Source organism: Mchenga conophoros, linkage group LG1 (assembly GCF_057382185.1).
Source record: "Mchenga conophoros isolate Kocher_MC1m ecotype Shallow Benthic linkage group LG1, M_conophoros_male_GT1.1, whole genome shotgun sequence".
In the NCBI taxonomy this organism is placed as follows: Eukaryota; Metazoa; Chordata; class Actinopteri; order Cichliformes; family Cichlidae; genus Mchenga; species Mchenga conophoros.
This window is the reverse complement of record NC_140526.1, coordinates 802,172-828,113: the sequence shown is the minus strand read 5'-3', so window position 1 is coordinate 828,113 and position 25,942 is coordinate 802,172. Positions and strand designations below refer to the sequence as shown.

Here is a 25,942-nt window from a genome sequence, read left to right as displayed (position 1 = left end):
AACCCTTGACTCCCCAGCGGTGCCTTGATTAACGAGTTGATGGAGCTTGTAACTCGAATTTCACGTATGTTAAATCCATTGAAATGATTTCAAATGCCATTAATCCGTTCTGGACTCCAAAGAACCACAATTTTTTATTTATTTACTTTTGTTACATGTTTTGAAATAAGAAAACTGTATTTAAAAATAATGGATATCGTATAAAAAGACAATACAATAGAATGGACTGCAATAAACTGGTTTCATTCAGTATAATGTACAGTGTTTACTTGGAGGAGGAGAAAGGCTGAACTGAACAAATGAATCTGCTGATTTTTCAGAGCCTGTACTTTTTCCCTTTTACTCGAGTAAAGAAGTTCGATCAGTACTTCATCTTTTACTAGAATATTTTCAGCATGACTATCTGTACTTCTACTTAAGTCTATACTTTTGCCACTTCTGATTATTATATAATCTGAGAGTGAACACTAAATAAATCACAGTTAGCCTTCATACTGTTAAACTCTTTATATAAATGATAAAAGCAGCAGAGAAGAGGAGAGATGTATTCATTTGTTAAAACACATGAAAACTTAAATCAGTTTTTTAAAGTGCGTCTGATAAAGAAAATAAGAGAAACTCAGAGAAAATCAGCCTTTCTGACAAAATATGGAAAGTTATTTTGGATGCTGAGGAGTTCATTTTTGTCTTTTAAATTTTTCCTTTTTCACTAATTTTATAATTTTGCCTTTTTTTTGGTGAACTCTTAGTTTCCCTTTTTATTTTACAATGTAACAATGTACGATAAGTATATATGAATGAGTGTTGATGACATCAGGAGTCAATTACACACAAAGAACAGAATTTCTTAGTAAGAGATACAAGCCATAAAACTCTGTATGTTAAGTACAAGTAAGCACACACATAGAACATGTGAAGCACACGCTGTGAGATTAACAGAGGGCGCACACGCATAACCAGCAGAATTATGTGTGACGTTTTATCCCTTTAAAACAAAGAAAATGCTGCACACACACCTGCGAACTCACCCACCCACACTCAGCACGGTCCTGTGTGTGTGCGCGCGCGTGTGTGAAGTGGCTGAGCTGTGTTTGCAGCATTTAGAGGAAATTACCCTGCGAGCGATGCCTCGGCCGCAGCAGATAGCAGGTCGACTCTCCAGGCTGCACGCCATATTGATTTCTTGTTGTGAGCAGTGCTGTTCAAGCCCCATTTAAGATTTCCATCCAGCCTGCCGCCCAGAGTGCACCAGTCAGCCGTAAATTAGGGAAATTGCACATTCATCACAGCGTTATTTTAAGATACTTTGGAAATATGTGTGGAGGGGAGGGGGAGGAGATGTACCGCATTCAGGTAACAAACACAGCTGGACTAGCGTTCCGGCTAACGATGTCTCTGACAGACTGAGTCTATTCGACGGCTTCGTACAAATATTTCAGCTTTCAGCCGTAACACTTCTGTCCTGCCAAATCCATCTGAGGGATATCCCCATTCTCATCCACTGATTTCTCATTTTATCATTTGTGGGGTAACAAACAATCTAAACAGGAAATTAAAAAACTCAGACATCCTGACTACGAATTGTTGGGGGGGGGGGACCCCGAACACACAGACCATTCAGGTGCGACCTACCCCATGCACCTGCCAGCTCTCAGAGACAACAATGTACCAGACCTGACAGCTTCTTCCTGCTCACTGTTATGGCATCAAAAAACAGGCACAGAGGAGCGCGCTGTTTGTGGTTATGGACACGGACATTTTTATTTCAGTCAACATGAAACTGAAACTGACAAATTTCAACCTGAAAAATCTGCAGGTCAAGTTTGCAAGTCCTCTGAGGGGATGCGTCTACCGTCAACAAAGGATGGACAAGGACAAAAAATGGACAAGTGCTGCATTTTTCCTAAAGTAGTGCCCTGTGCCTGAACTCGGAGAGTAGATTTTATTGATGTATAAAGCAAAGGAATCCTTTACAGACCAATTTATCCTGCTTATTTGGATGTTTTCGCTTTTTAAATGTGAAAAACTTCCGATTATGTTCGTGGAGATGAAAAAGCGATGCTGCTGTGATGCAAACAGGAACAGAAATCAGTGCATTCAGTTTTTCATGATGTGACTTTTGTTCTCCGGAGCAGTAAAAGTGCAAACCTCTTTTTTTTTCAAATCCCCGATCCCTGTAAGAGGTCACATCCAGTGTGTTGGTAGTAATAAATGAATGCAGACTGTTTAGTGTCCGTCTTCCTTCGGTATGCATAGAAAAGAAGGCAAGAATATGAACGCTAACCCTTGTAAGGACTTGTTAAATTTTTACTAAAAGGTAAATAAATGTCAGGGCTGCCTCTGATGTCTGACTTTGATGTGCAACTTCTCGGTCTTTCGGCACACTCGCTGTAGTCTTCTTAAGAAACTGAACCTGCTCAGGCTGAATTTCCATATGTCATAGCTCTGATCTGAGACATCAGCAGCTCTATGAATGAAGAACTTCCTCCAAATCAAGACATTAGCAAATCAAGGCCCTGCTAATGTTAGCATACTAAGAGGCTGCAGACAGAGATTCACAGAGCGATGCTTTGGTCTCTCACATGCTTCTTTAATCTTTTACAGCCAAATGAGTTCAGTTTGGTTTGTTACTGTCGTACCAATGCTCTGCTGTGCTCACTGGAAGTGAATGCTGTTGCTGCAGGTGAAGCATGTTGGCCCACATGGATGTTTTTCAATTTTACACCAACTTCAAACAGATTAGCTTCATTTTTCTAAAACTGAACTACCTGCAAGACCTGAAGGGTTACATTACTGGCATGCATCTGTCCATCCATCCATCCATCATCCATCCATCTAGCCATCATCTGTCCGTCTGTCCATCCATCATCCATCCATCTTTCCTTCCATCATCCATCCAGCCATCCATCATCCATCCATCCATCCATCATCCATCTTTCCATCCATCCATCCATCCATCCATCCATCCATCCATCCATCCATCCATCCATCCATCCATCGGTTTAGAGAGGTCCTTTGCAGTTTGTCCTGAAGGATCTTGGGGTGTTCCTACGCTTGATGAGATTTGAATCTCTTCAGTGCGATCTGGTTCTGCCCCAGGGTCTCCTTCCAGTTTGGTGAGACTAAAACTGTTTGACTGAAAAAGAACTGAAGCTCCTAAGAGTGGACCAGATGACAGCCCTGGAAACACTGAATAAATCTTCCACGGGGTCTCATACGGAAATATTGTGAATTTTACTTTCTCTATGTAGAGCTTGTTGACTCTGTTGACTCTGTTCCTGCGGGTATGCAACATGGGTGCAGATTAGCTTGTTTTCATAATTACTGGCAGCAAAAAAAAAAAAAAAATCTGAAATGGGTCAGTCGTAAGATCTACGATTCATCCTCGTGAGAAACACCTCCACTGCTGAGAAGGTAAAGGATCTGTTTCAACTTTGCTGTTCAATATATTTTCTTTTCTTTTCAGAAAGGTCATCGTCTTCATCATTACCAAAGATGTGACACAAACATCAGCCAGCCCAGTGTGCTTGCACTCAATTGACATCTCACCTGAGAAACTGCAGTCTGAGGTAAGTTAAAGGTAATAAAACCCTCCCAGCAGGAGCTGTTATGTTTAGCAGGACAATAAATAATTGGATGTTCAGCAGCCTGCTGCTCTGTGTGCGAAGAATCGAATGGTGGGAGAACAAACAGAAGCAGAAAGAGAAAAGAGATGGACAGGCCGCCTGTACTTGTACTCCCGCTTTCTTTGCGTTATGCTGTGTGATTCCTTTGTGAGGACCATTTCCACTGAGCTTGTATTCCCACCCTCCCACCAGCCCAGATTCACATCAAGAAGTCTGGATGTGCAACACACCGCCTCATGTGCACGCAGCAGCTTACGGCGCTCCTCTGTGATCTGCACTGAGTGGCCTACAGATTTACAGTACATCCCAGGAAGACCACCTCCCAGTAAACCTTAGAGAGCATGCAGGTTTTTATGTGGACATGTGCATTTATTTATTTATCATTAACTGTCAGTGTCTCACTGCTGGAGTTAAAATAATGGTTAGGGTTAAATTAACACATAAAAATTCACATTTATTTAACCTTTAACCTTCATCTGAAACCAGGACCACCTTCCTTCTGGCTCTAAATATGTTTTGATATTTAGAGCCAGAAGATGTGAGCTGTGAGGACACGGGATCCCAACCTTCGATTCGAGCTAACATCAGTCAAACATAACGTGGAAAACATGAACCTACAAACACTTAAATAAATGGCTCACATCGACAGGAAGCGGGGACGACCAGCAGACGGCAGACAGCAGAATCACTCCCGTGATTTTTCTTCTAAAACAGGGCTGTCAAACATGAGGCCCGGGGCCAGAATCGGCCTGCCGAAGACTCTAATCTGGCCGAGTTGACAGCTTTGGAAAACAAGAAAACATTTTAAATTTGTTTTTCCTACTGATAACAGTCAAATGATGAAAAGGTTCCTGTGTTTTTTCTACTGCTATATGAATATTTTTTAATTGGACTATAGTTAAATATAAATAATTAAAGGACATTTTCTGTGACTTAACAGAAACTTATGGTGTGTTCACACCGAACGCGATAGACACAACCAAAAACGCGCCAGACGCCCCTAACTTGACGCGTGCAAATTCGCACCTCGACGCGTGTCCAATGCAAATTAATTGCATATTGCATATTTTGACGCGCGTGAACCGGAAATGTGGGAGGAAGTTGTGCCAGTTGATTAGCCTTTCCTCCATATTGAATGAAGTATGAAGGGCTTTGGCTGGATCTGCCCCTTTGACCTAGGTCAGAGCCACGTCACCAGGCTCCTGATTGGTTGTCGCGGCGTGAATTGACGCTGGAGTTCAGATTTTTCCAACTCGAGCGGTAGACGCGATACGCGTGTATGCACAAAATGCAACACAAAAACTGGCGAATAAAAATACGCGCGTCAAACACGCCCGACGTTCTACTTTGACGCACGTTTTCTCATCGCGTCAAACGCTTCTGAATTTTCGCAGGACCCGCACTCGCGTCATCACGCTTTTCCATTGACTTTACATGTAAACCTGACGCTTTGGTCGCGTCTATTGCATTCGGTGTGAACACACCGTTAATGTTTTGTAATTACGGCACCGTCTGGCCAATGAGCTACCAGGACGGTTTGTTATTTTACACATTTATTTATCATAATTTAAGCCCGAAGAGTCATGCTGACAGATTTCTTTCTTTGCAGCATTTCTTTATCATGAGAGAAACTGAGATGTGCTGTTCTTTTCTTTTTCTTATAATCAGATATCTGAAGAATTAAATGTGCAGCTAAACACTGTTGTACAAGTAGAGTTTCATCACTTTGGCCCACAAATTGGCCCTTCATGTAAAAGTTCACGAGTCCCTTATAATGATGTTACAATAAAATATTCAGTTAATAAATGATTCAGTTATTCCATATTTACAGCAGCTGAAAAAGCAACAATAATAACAGGAATAATATTAACGGTAGCAGTAATAATAATAATTCGACACATAATGAGGTTGTGTTATTGTCACGTGACAGTTGAAGGCCTCAGTGCAGAGGGAGGTCACTCCACCGCAGCGTCCAGCCAATCACAGAGCAGGCTTCTGATACACCTTCTCATACACCTCGATAAAGAAGGCAGAGCGTGTTCATGTAAACGTACAAATCCAGTAACTTTGTTCACATTTTTCAGAGTACTGAAGTGAAAGCTTTGTGTGTATGAGGATCTGTTAGCTAAATTCTTCCACTCAGTGTGGAGCTGATGGGCTTCAGTCCACATGATGTTTACACACAGTTATGTGGTTAGTGAGTGTGTGCGAGCACGCAGAGCCCGGTGGTGGTCTCCATCGTCTCCCGCACGCCGGGTTCGAACCTTAATAAGCTCCCGTGTTGGCAGAAAGACAGAAAATGGCTTCTCACACTTCAATTTCACGCATATTTTCTTTGAGGCTAATGAGAGCCTTAAACACAGCCAGACTTCAGGCTGACATTTGCACACACAGTGCCACCCTGTCACTGTGGATGAAATCCTACCTGCCTCTGTGTGTGTGTGCTCGGTGGGTCTATGAACACATTTAGATGCTGCTTGGGTCTTCAGCTGATATCTACCTGTGCTGAACCGGTTCTGCTCCTGTGTAGGGCTGCAGGTCTTTCACCTCTCAGCGTAATTTCACTGTGTTTTTCCCGTGTTCCTGCTGCACATCATCAGATTGATGGTGATACAGTTCCTATTTAATCACGCTCGATCCACAAAAAAATCTGCCTAAATAAACACTTGAAAGGAGCTGCACATCTTGTCAGCATTGTTGTCATCTCCCATGAAGCTTAAACAAATATACCTGCCAGGTTTCTTACCTCGCCAAGAGGTGTCACAAAATGGACGTCCGAGGTAATTATAGAGCCGCAGACGTGGAAGGGAAACTCTGTGGGAGTGAGTGTCGCTCTTTATACTTTCATATCCCATGAGGAGGAAGAGGATGGAGCACCGCTGCTCTCTGCTTTTTAATCTAACACTGAGTGGATGAAACAGATTTTCAGTTTGCCGTGTGACAGAACGCGCGCATCTCTGCGTTAACGGTCATCTGCAGAGCACTTGAAAGATTTTATTCATGCTATTAGTGACAGGTTTTTTCTTTCCAGCATGTTTTAAAAGAGACTGTCATCATCATCATCATTATCTGCTTTTTTGTTATTAGACCTTAAAGGGGACACAAAACACTGAACCTATAAAGGCTAATTTACCCCACTGAGCCTTGCTCTGATGGACTGACATGGATAAAAAAACATGCGTAGCACCATCTTCTGCCAGTACGTGACGTCATGTGGTTGGTTGGTTGCGGCTAATAGACCTGCATTAGTTTGTGTTCGCTAACTAGTGACAGGATCGATAACTCAGAGGAAAATAAGGACACTGAAACTAAACATCACTGTAGTGCTGCAACAATGAGTTTATGTTAAACCAGGATAAACTGTCCGCTTTACTGTCTGTCGCTTTAGCAGGAAGTAGCTGTTCGTTGTTTGGCTAGCTGCACTCATACAGGAAAATCCAGCTGTTAGCCGTAATGTTCGGGTATGTAAAGCACTTTATAAATGAGGACTGTGGAGGAGAGCCTTTGATTTTGTTTTGATTGGCTGGAGCTCACAAACAAGTGCTTTGAAAAGCAGGTGGGTGGGGCTTCCCCTCTCTATGATATCATCCAGATCCAAGAGTAGAAAAAACAGTCAAAGATCGAATGTTTAAAGCAGCCTTAGCTTTTAGCTCACTGCACGTACACTGGCCTCGTTATTAGAATCTCTGGTCATGTTTTACACGAATATTTGCCATTGAAAGAGGTGAGACATAGCAGACCACCGCCCAGTGTCAGGTTCATACCACAGCTGCTCTACATTAACAGTACTGGTTAATTATGTTTCTGTAATGGTTAATCCAGTCTGTGAGAGCTCTTCAGCCAAAATCATATTTTTAACTGTGATTACTGTCTTTATCTGTGAATTTTCATATTTAATGTGTGACAAGAAGCAGAAAAAATAATCAAGTGCATTAATATTATTTAACCAAATTACATTTAATTACAGTTACCTACATTTCTGAACAGAAAAATCTGTTTTAGTGCTCAAATATTATGCTTGATTCATTTTATTACATTTTAGGACAAATTCCAGCGTGCCAGCTCAAATTTGGGTATAAAGACACAAATTCAGTTTATATGTGGTGAATATATTTTTCAGTCTTAAACCTGTTTTTGACAGATTTCTAAAATATGAGTGTTTTTATGACAGGCGGTCTAATAAATTGTATATGACAGGAAGTATGAACTTCAGCTTTGAGCTTTTTTCAGATAAACTTGACTTAGATGTCTTTTTAGTAGACTGTAGTGTAACAACTCATTTGAATGTGAAGGACTCGGGAATGAAATGTCTGAGTATGCCTTAAGTTTGGAGATGCTTCACTTTCGGCTCCATTGATTCCTCCTGTGCATTTCCAGCTACTTCTTTGATTTTATCAGTGAGAGAATAACAATCATCAATATAAGTAATAATAATAAGAAGAACATTAATATAAGAACTCGCAACTGTCAGCAGATTCCTCGATGGAGATTGCTTAGAATGGACATAAATGTACTAAGACGTGGAAAAACTACAGCGACAAATATGTTCATAAAGCACCACGACACGACCCTTAACTACATTTTTTACTAGCGCGGTAATGATGTAATGTTTTTCTGTACTAAATTCAGTAGGTTGGTACTCACATTACAAAGGTTCTTCTGTTATCTGACGCTGGGTGGATAGGAAGAACAAAAGAAATCAGATTTTTTTCTTTCTGCGCTCACGCTACAATCAGCTGATTTCAGTTTGGTCTTTTCAGGAGCGGTAACATGACCATGACTATTGTTTTAAATGCACAAAAGGACAAGAGCGTGATGTTATGTGGAAACAGAAACTGATATTTATACCGCTAACAACATCATAGACAGCATGCTAATGCTGTGCTAGCTAACGCTATGCTAGCCAAGAGCCCAGAGTGATGTTAAAGCCGAGCATATGCAGACTCCAGCCCAGCAGCCAGAGCCTGAACTTCAACAGGTAACAAACTGAAGAGCTGTACAGTACAGCCATACAGTAGAATCACCATGACGACCACATTAAAGTCTCTTTGCGCTGGTTTCCATCTTTGTTTTGTGGATCTACAAGCGTTCATACTAAGAGGAAGATCAGGTGTACAAAGTAGGATAGAGATTTGCGTTGGTGTGTGCGACTGTAGCCAGTAGGTCTATATTGTTCATTGGTAATTATGACACAATGCGTTTCAGCTTGTTTAACAGAGAAACCCGAAAGCAGCGTAACAAATGACTTTGTCTGGCAAGTAGTTAAGTAACATACTGCATTACTTTTAAGAAAACTACGACTAATGTAAAACAGATAATGACCCCAGCACTGATGGGTGGAGGGTATTTGTTGTCCATTTTGAGATGACTTTATGGCCTAATGTTACAGACTAATCATGGCCAGCGTTGCTAAGTCTGCGCTCGATGGCTAACCTTGCTTTCTTGGTAGCGTTGTCGATAGCAGATACAATCCGAAGTCAGGAGATCGCCGCGCCAGTTTCCTTCAGCGGCTTTGTGATCCATGAGACCGAGCTCCTTAAGGCACCAGGATAACAGACGAGGCTACAGGGAAGCGCCACAACCATGGTTTCTGTTTGCATGTCTGAGACTGTGTGTGTGTGTGTGTTTGTCTCCCACACGCCCGCTGCTGCCACTCACTGTAAACTAGTCTGCAGTTCGTCACAGACAGACGCTGACACACTCCCGGTCTAATGTGCTCATTAGGGACTGCACAGCACACACATAATTGATAGCCACGACACACACAGTGCACACACACACACGCATTATTGCAAAAAACAGTTTCCGTTTTTAATGCTGCAGTAGAAAACAAGGTTATATGAAGTCATATAATGGGGTTCATTGTCAAGAACAACAACAACAAAAAACAACAGAAGGAAGTGAAAAGACGACCGGCACAGAATGCATAACGGTGTCTGTGCTGTTTACATGCCCATATTTTACACATAAGTATTTTTTCTTCTTCTCTCTCCACTCTGGCAGCTGTCAGTTACTTCAGCAAATTAACTGCCAAAAATGCAGCCGAACCTGTCACTCAGGAGGTTAGCGTAGCCATGGTTACCTTTCATATCCCAAAAAGATAAAGCTGCAGAGGAATCATGGCCGACTAATTAGACAGAAAAAAAAGGAAAAAAGAAAAGGCATTCAGCGATATGAAACAACCCAGAGTGCTTATAAATAACAGTTTACATGTGAAACATCTTCATAAAGGAACATCTTTTTGTACAGCCTCAAATATCTTCTCACTGTTCGTTCACGTGTCGGATAAAAAGAGTCTTTAACCCTTTGAGCACGAGTCAGGAATAAAAAGATTCACCTGTTGTCCTTCGTTTGCTTTCTCCCTTTGTTTCTGTATCCTTTGATTAAATAACACATTTATAAAACTATTGTGCAAAACAATTTATTTATGTCTTCATATACTGTGCACCAGCAGATAGTCATAGTCCTTTAAATTAAAAATATAGAAACAATGCATAATTTAGACAGGATAAGTCATATGTCTTATGTACATATTTTACACAGACCTGAATTAATAGCGGCCCCTGATCAATGAAAGTAAATCTTTTTTTTTCCCTTTTATTCACAAAGCTGCGATATTTGTGTCACATCCTGTGAGACGAGGATCCCGCATCGGGCGGAGGATCTGCTTGACTCGACATTTTCTCTGCTTGGGACGTGACGCGTGTCTAATTTTCACGAGGGCCTCGATAAATTTCCAATCTCTAATCTCAAGTCGACAGTGTTTGGATGTCCGGTGCAGAAATGCTTTGACGTACTCAGAGGGTTAAATTTTAAATGCTGCCTCAGCACCAAAAACAATGAAACAGAAGACAGAGCAGTCAGGAGTGAAAAGAGAAAACAAACCATGAAAAGGGCACCAGGTTTAGCTCCAGAAGGTTCAACTAAACTTTGTTTTTTTATGCATGCAGCTTATCACACCTCAGTGATGCCAAAATATAAAAACAACAGAAATCCATTTACACAAATCTCAAAATACAAACACTTTGTTTTAGAGCTCTTTTTTTTTACTTCATATACTGCCCCATCAGCCCCCACCCAATCCCCGCCCTTAAAAAAAATGAACGTCTGCGTGAAAAGTCAGTCTACATCATACATAATAAAATTAAAAATCTTCTACAACACAAAATGTAAAACCATGTGCCGAAACTCAGAGCAGTAGTTGCATGGCATCTTTGTGCAGTCCTAACGCTTAAGGCGTCCTTCGTCATCGTTTCTCATCTGTCAGAGACGGCGAGCAAGCCGGTGCTACTGTTTGTCCAGCTCGCACACATACATGAGGTGATCCTCTGGCGACTTCCCATGAGTCTTACTCAGGTGAAGCTTGACCGCGTGCTTGCTCGCAAATGTCCGATTACACAGTTTGCACTGATAAAGGGCGCCGCTGTCGTCGTCCTCGGGAGAGGGCAACGGCGATTCGGAGGAGGGCAGAGATGTGGTTAAGGATGAGGACAGGGAGATGGGTAAGGAGGACGGGATGGATGTGGGGAGTGAGGACGGCAAAGGGTGGCTGGACGGGTGGAGGTTGGAGAACAGTTTCTCAGACAGTCCTTTGGTATGGCGTTGGTGGTGGTGTTGCTGGGAGATCTGGCTGAGCAGCTGCTCCCCAGAAAGCTTCGCCAGGTCTCGCAGGCGAAAGCCCAGGTGGGATTCCAGGTGGCTGACGTAGGTGGACGGCGAGCGAATCTGAGAGGCGCAGTCACTGCAGAAAAACACAGGGTGACCAGAATCCAGGTTCTTCAAGAACTTTGTGCCACCGGTTCTCCTCAGCTGGTACTTGACATTTGCCAGCCAATGGGATATGGTTGTCATGGAGAGACCCGTAAAGCGGGAGATATGCATTCTTTCCTGTGGGCTCAGGTCCGACATCATGTACTTGCCGTCATTTGTTTGTCTGAGACTGGAAGCAAACTGGGCCTGTAGGATGAGGAGGTGCTGAGGGTTCCAGTTGGACTGGCGGCCTTTACGCTTCTGGGCAGGCGAAACATCTTCGGTCTCTTCCTGCGTGACGCCGTCGATATCAGAGCGCTCGGACTGGCTGGTGGGCGTGGAGGACTTGGACACAGCCTGGCTTTCTGTCAGGTTCCTCAACATGTCTGAGATATCTGAGAGGGCGTTTTCTCTCAGAGGTGATGTGGACATGAAGGAAGCTACTGCAGCTGAGGCTTTGGTCATGCTGATGGTGGAGGAGGGAGACACCGAGGATGGGGTGGAAGTGGGGGAGGAGAGAGATGTCGACCCCAAAGAGTTGCTGCTTTTGTCTGCATTTTTTCCTTTGGTAAGGTCTATGGGTTGGTCGTTGTTCAGATGCTGCTGGTAGAAATATCGCTCGAGGTGCTCGCTACCGGTCTTTTTGGTCTGTGCTGGTGGTGTAGAAGCGGCCACTGCTGCTTTCTCAGCCAAGCTGTTGCTCATCTTGAACAGCATGCTCATTGGGTCCAAGGAGGGCAGGGCCGGCTTGGCGGCCTTCCCCAGGTGCACGTTCATGACGGACTGCAGCGCACTCAGAGGGTTCACAAACGGCTGTTCTGGAGGCGGGTGATCAGTGATGATGGCTGTGCTGCCACACGCAGAGGTGGGTGGGGGTGAGGTCACGGCAGCAGACTCTACACCATTCTCTGCCGTCTCCTTTGTAGAGACATCCCCGTTTGCATCTCTGTGGTTGGGTCCATTTTCTTCTTCTGCACTTGCATTCTCAGGGGTCTTACTGCCTCCTGGTTGGCTTTCTTTGGGGGACTCTCCTCGGGCTGACTCCTCTGCCTCGCTGTTGCACGGTGAAGGGGTGGTGCGCCTCAGAGGAGAGCCCCTCACAACAGCAGCCGGCTCCCTCATTTTCTCCTCCACCTTGGCCACCTTCTCTGTCACTTTCTTGACGAGTTCCTCCATAGCATGGAAGTTGTTTTTAGGTAGTGGAGAGGTCTGGCAGCTAGGAGGCGAGATCAGCGGCTGGTTCTTGGCAGTGGGGGAGAGGATCTCCCCTCCGGGGAACATATATTTCAGTGGGGAGCTCTTTCCAGAGGTACCCAGTGAAAGCTTCATGATGTTTGGTAGCTGGTAGGCAGCGTGGATGCTGGGATATCCTCCCCAGCTGGGAGCTCCATTCTGGGCCTTGTTGATGGCTGAGGTCACTGTGTTCTCCAAGGACTTGAGGATATCAAGACCCCCCTTTGGACTTTCCTCCAGATCCTCCTCAGTCAGATAGCTATACTTTGAAGTGATATCAAACTTTTCCTCAACCTCCTCCTCACCTACGGCCTTCTTCTCCTTGCTCACATTGTTAACATTATTCAGAATGGACTCTGCAGTGCACTCCTCCTCCTTCGCCTCCTTCTTTATCTCCATAACCATAGGAGTGGGGGAGATGCTGGTCGGAGGAGGCACCGGGGCAGATGGAGGGGAGAAGGTGGTAGCAGCCAGGGGGACCGACTGCACCTTCTCTTCAGCTGCTGAGTTTGACCTCGGTGCCTGGGCGGATGCCTCTATGATCGGTTTGCCTTTCTTAATCGCAGAGTTGGTGACTTTGATGAAATGTCCTGTCACCATCATGTGAGCCGTGAGCTCCTGCAGCGTGTCGTGAGAGCTGCCGCACTCCATGCATTTGAGGATCTGTGACTTCCTGGATTCGAACTGCCAGGCATAGCTGGCACCATTTTGGTGTCCATAGCGGTTGTTGGGCGTGATGTAAGGGTTGGTGACCTTTTGGAGTATATCGCCAGAGTCACTGAGGGAGGTGGGCTTTGGTGTGGCGCCTCCATTAGAGTCTGGCGAGCTGGGGATGTCCAGGTCAAGAGGGGCTCTCTTTCGAGCAGAAGAGATAATCTTAGCTGTCACAGGTGTGACAGGCTCTTTCAGAGGCACTTTCTGGTAGTGTTTCGTCTTAATCATGTGGACACTCAGGTCCTGAAGGGATTCAAAAGAGTGTCCACAGTACATGCACTTCAGAACCTTCTGCGCGTCCTCCTTCCCTTCCATCTCCAGCAAAGATCGTTTCCTAGGTTTGGACCACCGTTTAGCTCCCTCGCCATCCGTCTCGTGGTTATCATCACGGTAGTGGCCCGTCTCATTCATGTGCACCGTGAGCTCCACCAGCGTGTCGTATGCTGCGCTGCAGTCCTTACAGCGGAATTTGCTGGCACCAGTGAATATGGAGCCATAGAGCTTGGAGCTCTGCCGGTAGAGCTGGACGGTACTGAAGAGGTTGGGTTCTGTTGATGGGGTGCTCACGGCCACTGTAGGATGTTGGACCAGCGCCATCCTGTTGTGGTGGTTCTGGGAGACCTGCTGGAGGGTTTTAGCCATGGCTGTTTGGTGCCAGTCGTAGCCTCCGCTCCCACAGCTGCTGCTACTGCTGCTGCTGCTGCTGCTGCTGTGGCTGCGGGGGGGCTTCTCCGCTGGGGGCTGGCTCAGGTTCAGGTTTAGGGTGGACCAATAGGAATTGGTCAGAAAAGAGGTGTAAATGGCCTTCATCTTCTCCAGGCTGTCAGCAACAGAGCCTGTTGCTGCTAATATGGCCTCTTCGCCAGCGACAGTGGCGGCAGCGTTGGCGGCGGCCATCATGGTAGAGGAGGAGGACGGCGACAGGGCATTGGAGGGATCTTTAGAATGGAGGATCTCGTCCTCATTTTTAAGTGAGGAGCTATCAAAGTCAGACATTCTGTCACTGGTTTCGCTCAGATGGGACTCGCTGTCCAGCTCCTGACCAGAGAAGTCAGTGGCGTTGGGGGAGTCACGGAAGCCCGGCCGGTCCTTGAAGAGGAAGTCCTTGTCTGGACACAGGAGTTTGGCAGCGGGCTCTTCCCCGTCCTGGGCCGAGTCGTCTCCATCCAGGTCTTCATCCAACATAGCTGCTTCCTTCTCATCTTCAGGGACGTATGCTGCGAAATGAAGAACAAAGACAGAGAGAGATCGGTTAGACCTACCACAGGAGGAGGATTGTATTAGTCTCAGAGTTGATTCATCATGATGAAAACTCTTCTGACTAATGTGATTTTTGAAACATGTTGCTAATATTTCCCTGAACAGCTAAAGGATCAAACTCCAGTCCTCGGCGGCCGCTGTCCTGAATCTTTTCCATGTATCACTGCTGCAGCACACCTGAATAAAATTAGTACGTCATTAGCAAGACTCTAACGAACTTGACTGCATGCTGAGGTGGCAGTTCAGCCACTTGATTCATGTTACAGCAGCTCACGAGTGAATGAACATGGTGCAGTAAAAGTACTTTTAGAAGTACATTTTTCCAAACACATTTATTTAAATGAGCAGGTTGGGGGTTGCCACACCAGCATGCAGTCAGTTTTATTCAGGTGTGTTGCAGCAGGGATGCATGGAAACGTTGCAGGACAGCGGCCCTCGAGGACTGGAGTTTGACACCCCTGCTTTAGTGTGTGTGAGGGGCACATGCATCATGACGGGCGCGTGTTGCTTTGAATAAGGATAAATGAAATGTTTGCGTCGTGTACATGGCCTGACTGCTTTCTCTGAAGCAGCAAACAAATAAATGCAGCGTATCTGTGAGTGAAACAGCCTCGATCTTCAGGACATCTTCTGAACCTGTTGAGAGGCAGCATGAGCCGACGGCACGGGCTTCACACTTTGTGCAATCGTTCACAGATGAAGGATTTACTCCCATAAACGGGACTCGTGCTCGCACTGACATTGTTTTCTCATTGGAACCGAGTCAGCACCCCGCCCCTCCTCCCTCAGGTCTTTGTTCTGCACAAAATCAGCGGGAGACAGGCGGAGAGAGAGACTGAGGATGGGAAGAGAAAGATGAAGTGAGGGAGAGGCGAAAAATGTCTCTTCAAACACAACTTGCCACCTTATTCTTCTCAAGGGGCAACAGCTTGAAATTAAAACTAAATTTGAAATTAATGAAGCACATTCTGGCGGTGGCATTCGTTTCTGAAGTAATAAATTACTTGTATCAACCTCGGAGACAGCGGTTCCTGTCTGTCAATTAATATGTCTTACGCTTCTTCTGCAGACTCTAATGCATTCCCTAACAGACACACTCGCCATTTAAATTAAGCATGCATGTTCACTCATTACACCGCTCAGCCCTCGCCTCCTCGTAAATAAAAAAAATGTATGTACGTTTCCCTGCGACAAATCTCTCCCCGCAAAACCCATTTGCTTCAATTACAGAAGATTAGAAAAAAGTTTAGAGTTATTATTTACAGTTTAGCTGCAGGGAGACGGCTCGAGGATCTCCATTTATATTCAAATCCCTCCAGTTTAAGAAGAATACAGTGGAAATCACACAGAGAAGAGATGCATCAAGACAAATCACACTGTCGCCTCTCCGTGCAACTACCAATGTTTTCTTTGGTTAATAAGTCCATCAGAGGGGAAGCAGATGAGCAACGCTCGCGCTGTGCACGTCGAGCTGAGCGTGCTCGCACGCGCACATGCAACAGATACAGAAGGAGAGGGTGTGTGTGTGTGTGTAACGGGCTGTCACTCGCCCATCTGACCTGGCGTGTAAGCACAGGAAATGCATCTGTAACCACAATCCACCGCTTTCACAGACACAAAGGCTACGTTCACACTGCAGGCGAAAGCGACTTTTTTGACCTTCTGCGACCCATCTATCCGATCATGGTGTGACAGTGTGAACGGCACAAATCCGATATTTTTAAATCCGATCTGGGTCACTTTCGTATGTGGTCCTGAATCCAATACATATCTGATGTTTTAGAAAGGGACTGCTGTTTGATGGTCATGTCGCATTAAATCCGTCTTTTATGTCACTGACACAATACAGACGCCAATTATCAGCGCCGGAGAAGACATCACGAACGCTTCCATCCAGTACAACTGTTGGGAAGACAACGTTGGAGAAATGTGAACATTTTATTTGTACTGTATAATCTGCAGATTCTGACAGAAATCTGCAGCTATCCTCTGAAGCACTGCTCCTCTAAAACAGCAGTAAGGATCATTATTAGGACAAATGTAGATAACACAATAACTTTATAACTTAAAGCAAAGTTGGGAAACGTAAAGTCCGAAGTCTTTATATTGAGGCCATCAGTCAAACATACTGTTTGCTCTGGGTGTAAACAGAGCGCGTTGTGTGTGACGTCTTCTTTTGCGCATGCGGCCACTTTGAGCGTTCACACTAGAGCGCGTTGGCTGTCGCATTTTGTTTGTAGTGTGAACGAGCAGACAAAAAAATCGGATTTGATGAAAAAAATCGGAATGGAGCATTAAGACCTGCAGCGTGAATGTGGCCAAAGAAACGAGCTGCCGCAGACACCGTCAGAGGTCTGGTCCCACTGTCTCTGAGCTGATTATTCTAGCCAATAAGGTTACGTCCCCATGCTGTCTGTTCGGCAAAGACTGGACACAGTGGGGGAATGACGCTGAGAGGTCGGTCGTGCTTTAACCGAATCTTGCCATAGCTCAGATGGTTTTAACAGGTTTTTGTTGAGCAGGAAAAAAACCACTGAAACCGGAGCAAAGTGACACAAACAAAACTTCCTGCCTGGAATACCTGCACGACCTGCTGGCATCATGTGTGTGTATGTGTGTGTCTGTAATGTACGTGTGTGTACTGCATCAGCAGTGAAACGGAGAGAGGAGTCTTTGTCATTGTCAGGCTCCTGTTTGCCGTCGGCGATGATACGACACTGCCGTGGGATAAACAGATGTAGAGAGACACAGATATCCCCGAGCCATCACGCGCACACACACACTTCCTGTATGTACTGTATGCACTGCAGTGTAACAGCTCTGTGCCTCGAGGCGATCTCTGGAGTTTGTTTTCAGGGTCCACCTGAAAAGCTTTAAACGCGTCACGGCGAGCGCTTTAAACCCGTACGGTCATCTGACCTCTCACCGACACTACGTGCGGTAACGGCGCCCTTTGTTGCAATAAAGCAGCTGTGTATCTGAATGCGTTTCGTCTCTCAGCCTCCTTGGCTCTCCCTCCGTCTGTCTCGAGCCGCCACCCGTGCATACGAGCACTCACCATCTGCTGTGAATCAGCCCAAACGACAGCTGTGTAAGAGAACCGTGCAGAGCCACAGCAGCCCAGAGCGCTCATCGAGGCCAAACGTGAGCACGTGAAACCACATTACGGCGAGCCGCCTCTGAGAGAATCCACGTCTCTGTAAAGTACACAGCTTTTATTGGAAACCACGTTTTAGTGGTGAAAGTGTGGAACAAAGAGCAGAACTGCAACAAAGGCAATGAGATTTGAAGATCAGTGGTTCTTCCTCGTTTAAAGGCTTTGTGTTGCTAATGTTTGTGGTTCTTCCAACGGTTCCTCCTGGATTCTCCTGGAGTCTCTGAGCAGTCCCTCAGTCTGTCAGCCCGAGTTTTATCCTAACACGCAGCCTGCAGGAGGTCCAGATGTTCTCGTGCAGCACCTCTGATGAGTTAGCTGAGTCTGTGCTCTGATGAAAAGGCTGGAGACAGGCGAGCAGCTCTAAGATGATACATCATCTCAGTGGCAGGAAGTGAATTATGAACTTCTCTAAATTTCTCAGCAGGAGATGTTTAAAGACATGACGTCGATTCAGATTTGTACTATCCAAAGTCCTTCAGGCCTTCACCTTCACAAAGACCTTCACCTTTCTTAAGAAGACCAAAGTTTAAATGCAGCATCTGAAAACTTCCTCATGTATACTGAGAAAGACTTTTCCAGTCACTCTGCTTCTCTGTGACATCACACTGTAATATTTTCATCGTGTGTACGGCATGTGTGAGGGGTCAAAAATCCTGCAGCTCTGATTTTACTGCAGGTGAATTAGCCATGTACACCAGAGAGGAGGGAGGAGGAGGGAGGATGAGGGGGGAGGAGTGAAGTAAAAAATGAGGACACACACGCTGAGATGATCCCCAACGCTGCTGGCTCGGGCTCGATTGTGACCCAGGATACTGAGATCAGTACGCACGCGTACACACTTATACCACGCTGCAGTACGAGGAGGCAGGGTCAAACACACCAGGTATGCAGGTGCTCTTTTAATTAGTAGAGCAAGCTGCAGATGAAGGATCAGCAGGGTGGAGAAGCTGGTTTGATCTGAGAGGAGAAAAAATACAAATTTTTTTCCAGTTTTTCAGGACATTATACTGCTGCTGTTCTATCAAAATTTTAAACAAATATCCTCATATGTGGCTCTCATTTTTCTTAAAAACAAAAATAAGGTAAAAAAAAATCTGGTAATTCTTTGTTTTTACATTCATCGGGCCCCAATTAGCCAAAATATCAAAGAGAAATTAAAAATGCTGCCGTGGAAGAGTTCGGGTCTTAGGAGGTTAATGTGGTGAGGGTGGAACTTTAACCATCTTTTCCTGAAGCACGTCGAGCGGCTTTAATGCCTAAAACTGATCCAGCCGCACGTTTAGCCCCCTCTAGCCTCCTGACATGGAGTGTTGTCTCTCAGTGAACAATACCACCTAACGACACGGTAACGAGACACGGCTCGGGGAGCGCTGCTTCATGATGATCACGTCCTCTCCCTGCCTCACGTCTGTCCCTCCGCAGTCAGCAGAGCAGCCACGTTAATGAAGTTAATTGAATCCACGATCAATAACGCTTAATTATAGTGATTTGAAATGCACAGACAAATTGGTGGGATAGCCCTTCTGCACGTGCACTCAGGGTGCTGTAGTTCCTCTAGCTATGAGGCGTGTGGCCTCACAGCTGCTAGCAGTCTGGAGCAGCATTGGCGACAGCGTTCACCTGCATGGACGTCAGCTTGGGAGGTTTCACAGCTGACTATTGCCATGACGACAGCACAGCTGATAAAGCTGTGTAGCTAACGTGCTCTCGGTTCAGCGGTGATCTCAGAGCTTTTGCATTCTGAGTGGAAACGTGCACACAGCGAGTGTGGGAAGTTGCTTGGTATCTATTACCTGCCAGTCTGCTCTGATCTCTTTGGACAGCTCTGATCAAAAGATGTCATCCAGTCCACTCGACCCGGCTCGCCGGGGGAGCGTGCGTGCACGTGTGTGTGTGTTGCCGAGTAAATCACAGCGAGGCCTGGGTGTAAACAAAATGACAGGATCACTTTAAGGTTCTGTCAAGTAGGCAGGAGGCGATTATGATAACGCCCGCTCTGTTCCAATGCAAACGGACACACTTAAATTCAGCGGGCGTGGGATCGCACCCACGGCGGAGCTTGTTCTCCGCGTCCGCCGCTCTTCTTTAGTCCTCCTCGCCTCGCAGAAATAATGCCTTTCTCTGGTGCTCAGTAGAGCTCGACTTACAGGCTGGATGTAAACACACAGAATGACATCTTCCTGAATGTGGGCATGAAACAAAAGAAGTCCTTCGAATGAATCTGCGCGGCAAACGTGGATGTAAAGAGGCTGAAAGAAGTTCCACGGAGGCAATAAAAGGTGTAAAATGTGCCGAGTTTGGGAGAAAAGAAAAACGGTGCGCAATAAAACTGGAAAACAGCTCTGCTCCGAGGCAATTTAGACTGCAAAACACAAACCATTAAGTTTGTGCATTATCTTTTAATTTAATCTTGAATGATTTATAATCCATCACGCAAGGCTTCAACCATATCCAATTATTCTCTGCTGCTTGATTGACAACAAATGTGATTTATTAAGCTAATAAAAAGTGACGTGCTCTGAAAATAACCAGCGAGACGGACACGCAAACACCTGAGAGATCGATACTCTGCACGTATGTGTGTGACTTTAAAGCCGTGCGAGAAAACCCTTTGAACAATCACGTATGCATCTCTTTACTTAAAAGAGAAATCCGTCTCCATCCAACGCGCTCGCTCTGCAGAAACGTCGGAAATCAAAATGTCAGCCGTGTGACGACTGATGGCTTTTCCTCACGCAGGCCGACTGATTATATTAGACTTTAATTCCTCCGTCCGCGGCTTACGTGTCATCTTAGTCTGCGCTTTATCTGCTAATGTTACGCTCAATCACTTGATATTAATGAAAAACAGAGAGCCAAGCAACGTGTGTGTGTGTGTGTGTGTGTGTGAGGAGGAGGGGGTTAACGGTCTACAGTTTACATGCATATCAATGTAGGAGTGTGCCATTAAGAAATATTAGCATGTTTACAGCATCACGCCGTGTACGGGCTCATTTAGTGAAGCCGACACACACACACACACACACACACACACACACACACACTGTGAAACAACAGAGATAATTTTAAATCTGACCAGGAAAGAAAATTACGCACATTACAGAATCGTACGTGTTCGTGACGTAGTGTGGAAAAAAAGGGGTTTGCTGGAGCTGACAGCCATCGACCTCCAGGGCTGACACATGAGCCTGCAGTTCCTCTAATTCTCTGCAGAGGCAGCAGTGAGCAGGTCCTCATGTTAAAGCAGAAACATTTAGAGCCTGTTACAGAGACAGTGTGGTCAGTTTGCATTATTAGGGGCGTGGCCTCTCTGACTGACAGGCAGATGGTGACACAGGTGGCTGTTGCTCCTAGTCAGAGCGTTTATGCTGTTGGAGCTTTTGTAGCATTTTTAATGACATCATGTGACCAATAACATGGCTGCTGTGAGGTCACTGGACTAACAGACCATCCAAGAAGACGGAGCTCTAGTTTTAGGATTTTATGGCTAAGCTAGCAAGCATCAGGGGAGAGCTAAGCTCTTCACCCCAAAAACAAACGGAGGCTTCGCTACTAGGAGGTGACACCATGGTGGAAGGTCCATCTTTGATATGACAGACACAGGGTCATGCATGTGAATGTGTGCATGAGCGACAGGGCAGCGCATGATTAAACGTCATCCTAACGTTGAATTTACAGCTGATTTTCCAGCAGTTTGGTTTGTGCAGATAATGTGGGAGACTGATCTGGTCCCAGCTCGTTTCCCTGATCGTGACGGGTTCTGATGTTCTTCTGTTCTCCTGAGTTTAACTCCTCCAGCTCTGCAGGTGTCTGCAGATACAGTTCAGGTTCACGCTGTGCTCCTCTCCGAGCTGCAGACATGTTGACACATCATTGCTATGACTCAAAGCAACAAACAGGCGCCATGATTACGAACGCTGATTATGTTTCAGCTCCAACATGTTTCCTTTAGAAAAGTCTGTGCTACACATTGTTCTACACATGAGTTCCTGACGCCATCGATACGGACTAAACAACATCTCCATCACTCACATCAGCTGTGCAACTCATTTTACTCTCACACGTCTGTCACACACGTGTCCCTGTGATTCAAAGGAAACTAAAGCCACCATGAGTCACCAGAAAGTGAGCTTCCTGTTCTCAGGCAGAAACCGAAGCATGGCTGCTGTATGTTTATGATCAGCTGAAATCAGACATCATCTTATTCTGAACTGTAAGTCATGCAAAGCTACCCCAGCAGAGAGCAGCTGGGGCCACGTTACAGTTGGTGGTGAGTCTCAGAGGAGGACGAACTGCTGAATCCGCTCGGATTTCTCAAGTTTCTCTCTGAATCTGCAGCTTTCCTCTGCAGGATGGAAACACATGGAGGCCGTCAAACTGAAACGATTTCACCTGCTGATCAGAACATCAACAGATCTGTTCACTGACACCTTCATCGTATGCAGCAATTAAAAAGAAACCTGAGCTGCGGCTTTAAAAACACGTTAGCATGTTGTTAACATCTCATGTGATGGATCTCCGGTCCACGCTGCCCCTCTTCATCAGTGTGTGTGTGTGAGGTTTCAGTTTCAAAGCGCTGTGTGTGTGCGTGTGTGTGTGTGTGTGTAGTTTCCAGCGTGGTGGTAAATACACAGACAGCCATGAATGATGTCAGGAAGCAGAGCGCCATTTTTAATCATGTAATGAGACCCCGAAGACCAGAAAACACCAGACCGAGTGCTTTAATGTCACACAGATGATGTCAGAGTGGGACCAGAGTGTGTGTGTGTGTGTGAGAGAGAGAGAGAGAGACCAGGCTGCAGGTGAAACAGTAACACACAGCTGTGAGAAATGGTGAGCTGGGCTTGACGTCCTCGTCTCTCCGTGACCACAAGTCTTCAGAAAACCATCTGTGGCTCACCTTCAGAGAGCTGACAGGAAGTTAGACTTCTGAACTGCGGAGCCTCTGTCTCTGAGTTAGCCCCATGTTAGCAACACAAGCTTTAACATTCAGAGTTACTGTTTCTATGGCTCGTGTTAAACAAAGACCTGACTTCAGAAATCTAGGTGAGGGACAGGGGAGCTGCCTAAGGTGTTCGGACCTGTTCCTGCAGAGCTCCATACGAATTAAACCGAGCACCATGTGAAAACAAAACGCCGTCTACGATGAACACATCCGCTCACGTGGAGGCCTCGGTCCAACGTTCCACTGTCAGGACGATGATCGCTCCTGCAGTCAGGTGATAATGTGACTGCAGGCTTCTCTGTCTGAACGTTGCTACCGTGGGATTACTTAATATCTGAAAAACAACTGACCTGCCACAGCCACGCCGATGTGTTTGTGATATATCGGCGCCAGCATTAATGCTTCCCCTCCCTTGAAATCCCTTCTCTTTCACCAAACCCTGCTGCTGTGGTGTCCTAAAAAGGAGAAAAGAGCTTTCACAGGCTCGTCCACATCGAACTGCACCTCGGGACACTGGGTCACATTTGTCCAGAGGATGCAGAGATTTTTAAATTTGCACCATCAGGAGACGATCTGTGCTCAAACTGAAGAAACGGCATCATTAATTTGGTGTCTGTGATGCTGATGAATGAGACGTTTCACTGAAAAGCTGGACTTCATTTACAGGAAAAAGACTGCTGTAAGTAGTTTTAATTTTATGCTTTGTGCTCTACCAAACAAAACCATCTCCTCCACGATGCTCATTAATTTTTATATACAAATATTTACATCCAGTGTGAAGTTATGAGGCCTTAAAGCCTCCAGATGCTCCGTAACTCCAATGTTTCTCCCGCTGGATGTCAGAGTAGACGATCAATCAGATTACTGCTGACAGATGTCACACAGAAGGAAAACAAGCGCCGTACCTGCCCTCTCATGTGGGTGGGTTTTAACCACCTTCAGCACCAGGTGGTCACATGTTGGTCATATGCGCCACCAAAACCTCTAAAGTTTGTGTATCTGTCAAACCAAATCAGTTTAACCCAAAATATGCTGTTGGTTTGGTCTGAATCATCAGGGCTTGCTCGCCTTTAAGTCGCTGTAACCCCACAGCTTTAAGAGAAACCCCAACAACCCTTTGAGCACTCAGCAAGAGAAGGAAGCAAAAACTCTCTTTTAACAGGAAGAAAGAAACAGACGAGCAGGAAAACACAGAGACGCCAAAACAAATGTGTGTGATTGGAGCTTAGTGTGGGAGTTTTTCTTGCGCACCTCCTCACCATAACAGATGATCTGATATCCTCGTGTCGGTGTTGTTCCCACATCATCATAATAAATGTTGTTCCAGGTTCAACATTGCAAGTGACCAATCACATTGTTGTGATGTACTTTTGCAAGCCAAGCCATTCATTCATTTATGAAATTCCAGTGTTGCAAGGACAATATGCATAATGCTTACCGTTTATTAAAGAACAGCATCCTGAAATGCAAAGAATTCAAATTGCTGGATCGGCGGACAGAGGTGGTTTCTCGCAAGTTAAGTAGATTTTTTTTTTTACGGCGCTTTTTTCCGAAGTCGCAAAAGTATGACGTCACAACAATGCGATTGGTCACTTGTAATGTTGAACCTGGAACAACATTTATTATGATGATGTGGGAACAACACCGACACGAGGATATCAGATCGTGCTCACCATAACACCAATCCACACGTTAGTGAAACGAGCCCACGCGGGAAGCATCGTCGGTGGCGAGTCCACACACTCTGACCACAGTTTGTGATTCAAACAAGAAAACCTGACAGTGCCCAAGCGTGAAAAACCAAGTAACGCTTAGCTTCATCCATGCCGTGGACTGAGGACTGGACCGACACCAGCTCACCGCATACCCCCGGTTCAAGATGTGACAGGACCAGCGGTAATTTGAACTATATGATAAGAATTGTTCAGTAATTCCTGAGAAGCATTCCTGGTTTGGGTTCAGTCCAGATTAGATTTTTTCAGTGTTCAGACAGAACCAGCCGCATGTGGAGACACCCAACGATTGATCAATAACTCAATGGCTGCTCGTTAATCAATCAAGTGTCCTTTGACTGGGTTGTGCTCATCTAAGTAAAGCAGAGCAGACTGTCATTTCTGTGTGTGTGGCGTTCACTGACACCGAGTAGCACCCAGGGCGAAGCTCGAGGCGAAATCATTCCTGGTGGAGTTACAGAAAGGCAGGAAGCAAAACGTTAAACACTGACTGAAGCTCGGCAACTGACATCCACCTCTGCCACTCGCTGCATTTCTACACGTGCTCTCTGGGCTTCCTGTGTGAGCGTGTGCCGCTCGGCTCTAACCCCGCCTCCCGGCCTCTGTCTGCAAGGTCACAGGAACCTCCCACAAACGTTCCAAACACGGGCGTTTTGCCTGAAGCCGATAAGATTTTATTGCACAAAGACAGGTTTGTGATTGCATATGAAGAAAATCTGCTGTAGGATTTTTACTGACACGTGTTCGCTGCTGAGCTAACATGAACCACGTCTGCCTGACTCGTGGCAGCAGGCTGGCGGGATCAGAAGGAAGGACTGACTGCAAGCAGAAAATCACACGCTGCTGTGCAGAGGGTTCACCTCGAGGCCACAAAGTCCCACCCATGACACAGCAGTACCTTCTCAGAGAGGTCACCTGCTGATGTGACCACTTCTTATAGAGCATTCACCTCTAGCTCAAACACAGTTCAAAATGTAATAAAACTGAAATACCTTTAAAAAAACTACGTGGCAGGACGCAGGCTTGTGCTTGAGTCAGAGTAGTGGGTGCGTCTGCGGTGGACGACCCTGTTGTTAAGGCGGCAGCTCGTTCCCGTCTCAGTGACGAGCCTCAGGCTCACTTACACAAAACCTCCCGATCTTCTACATCCACCTTTCTGAATGAAGGCCATCTTAGTTTGAGCTTCTACGGATGAAGATACAACAAATCATAACTTTAATTCTGAGTTATTGTCCAGCCCACTGTGAACATCTATTCACCCACTTTGTTACAGTCTGTTGACTTTACTCCACGAAACACTTTCAGTCAACCCAAAATCTCTTTCAGACACGAACACACCCCGGGGGTTCCCGTCACACTGTGGAAACGCCGATCACAGACCTGACACGGACACGTCAGCTCCGACGGAAACAACACAAAGACCAGCAATTAGGGCTGAACGATATATCGCATTTGCGATAATATCGCGACATGATCAAGTGCAATTTTCTAACCGCAAAGGCTGCGATTATACTCTGGACATGTC

General features: G+C 45.7%; 1 protein-coding gene across 4 annotated transcripts in view; it reads right to left on the bottom strand.

Annotated features, from left to right (window-relative positions):
* Positions 1-10,720: 10,720 nt before the first annotated feature.
* Positions 10,721-25,942, bottom strand: part of tshz3b (teashirt zinc finger homeobox 3b) — a 28,569-nt gene continuing 13,347 nt past the window's right edge. For 2 of the 4 annotated variants that reach the window (XM_085269855.1, XM_085269826.1), the window contains exon 2: positions 10,721-14,539. In XM_085269855.1, the coding sequence (XP_085125981.1) occupies positions 10,914-14,539 (3,626 nt within the window). In that variant the 3' untranslated portion in view covers positions 10,721-10,913. Of the gene's footprint in view, positions 14,540-17,640; positions 18,376-23,034; positions 23,178-25,942 lie in introns of those variants that run through there. The other 2 variants (XM_085269817.1, XM_085269934.1) reach the window with 2 other exon arrangements.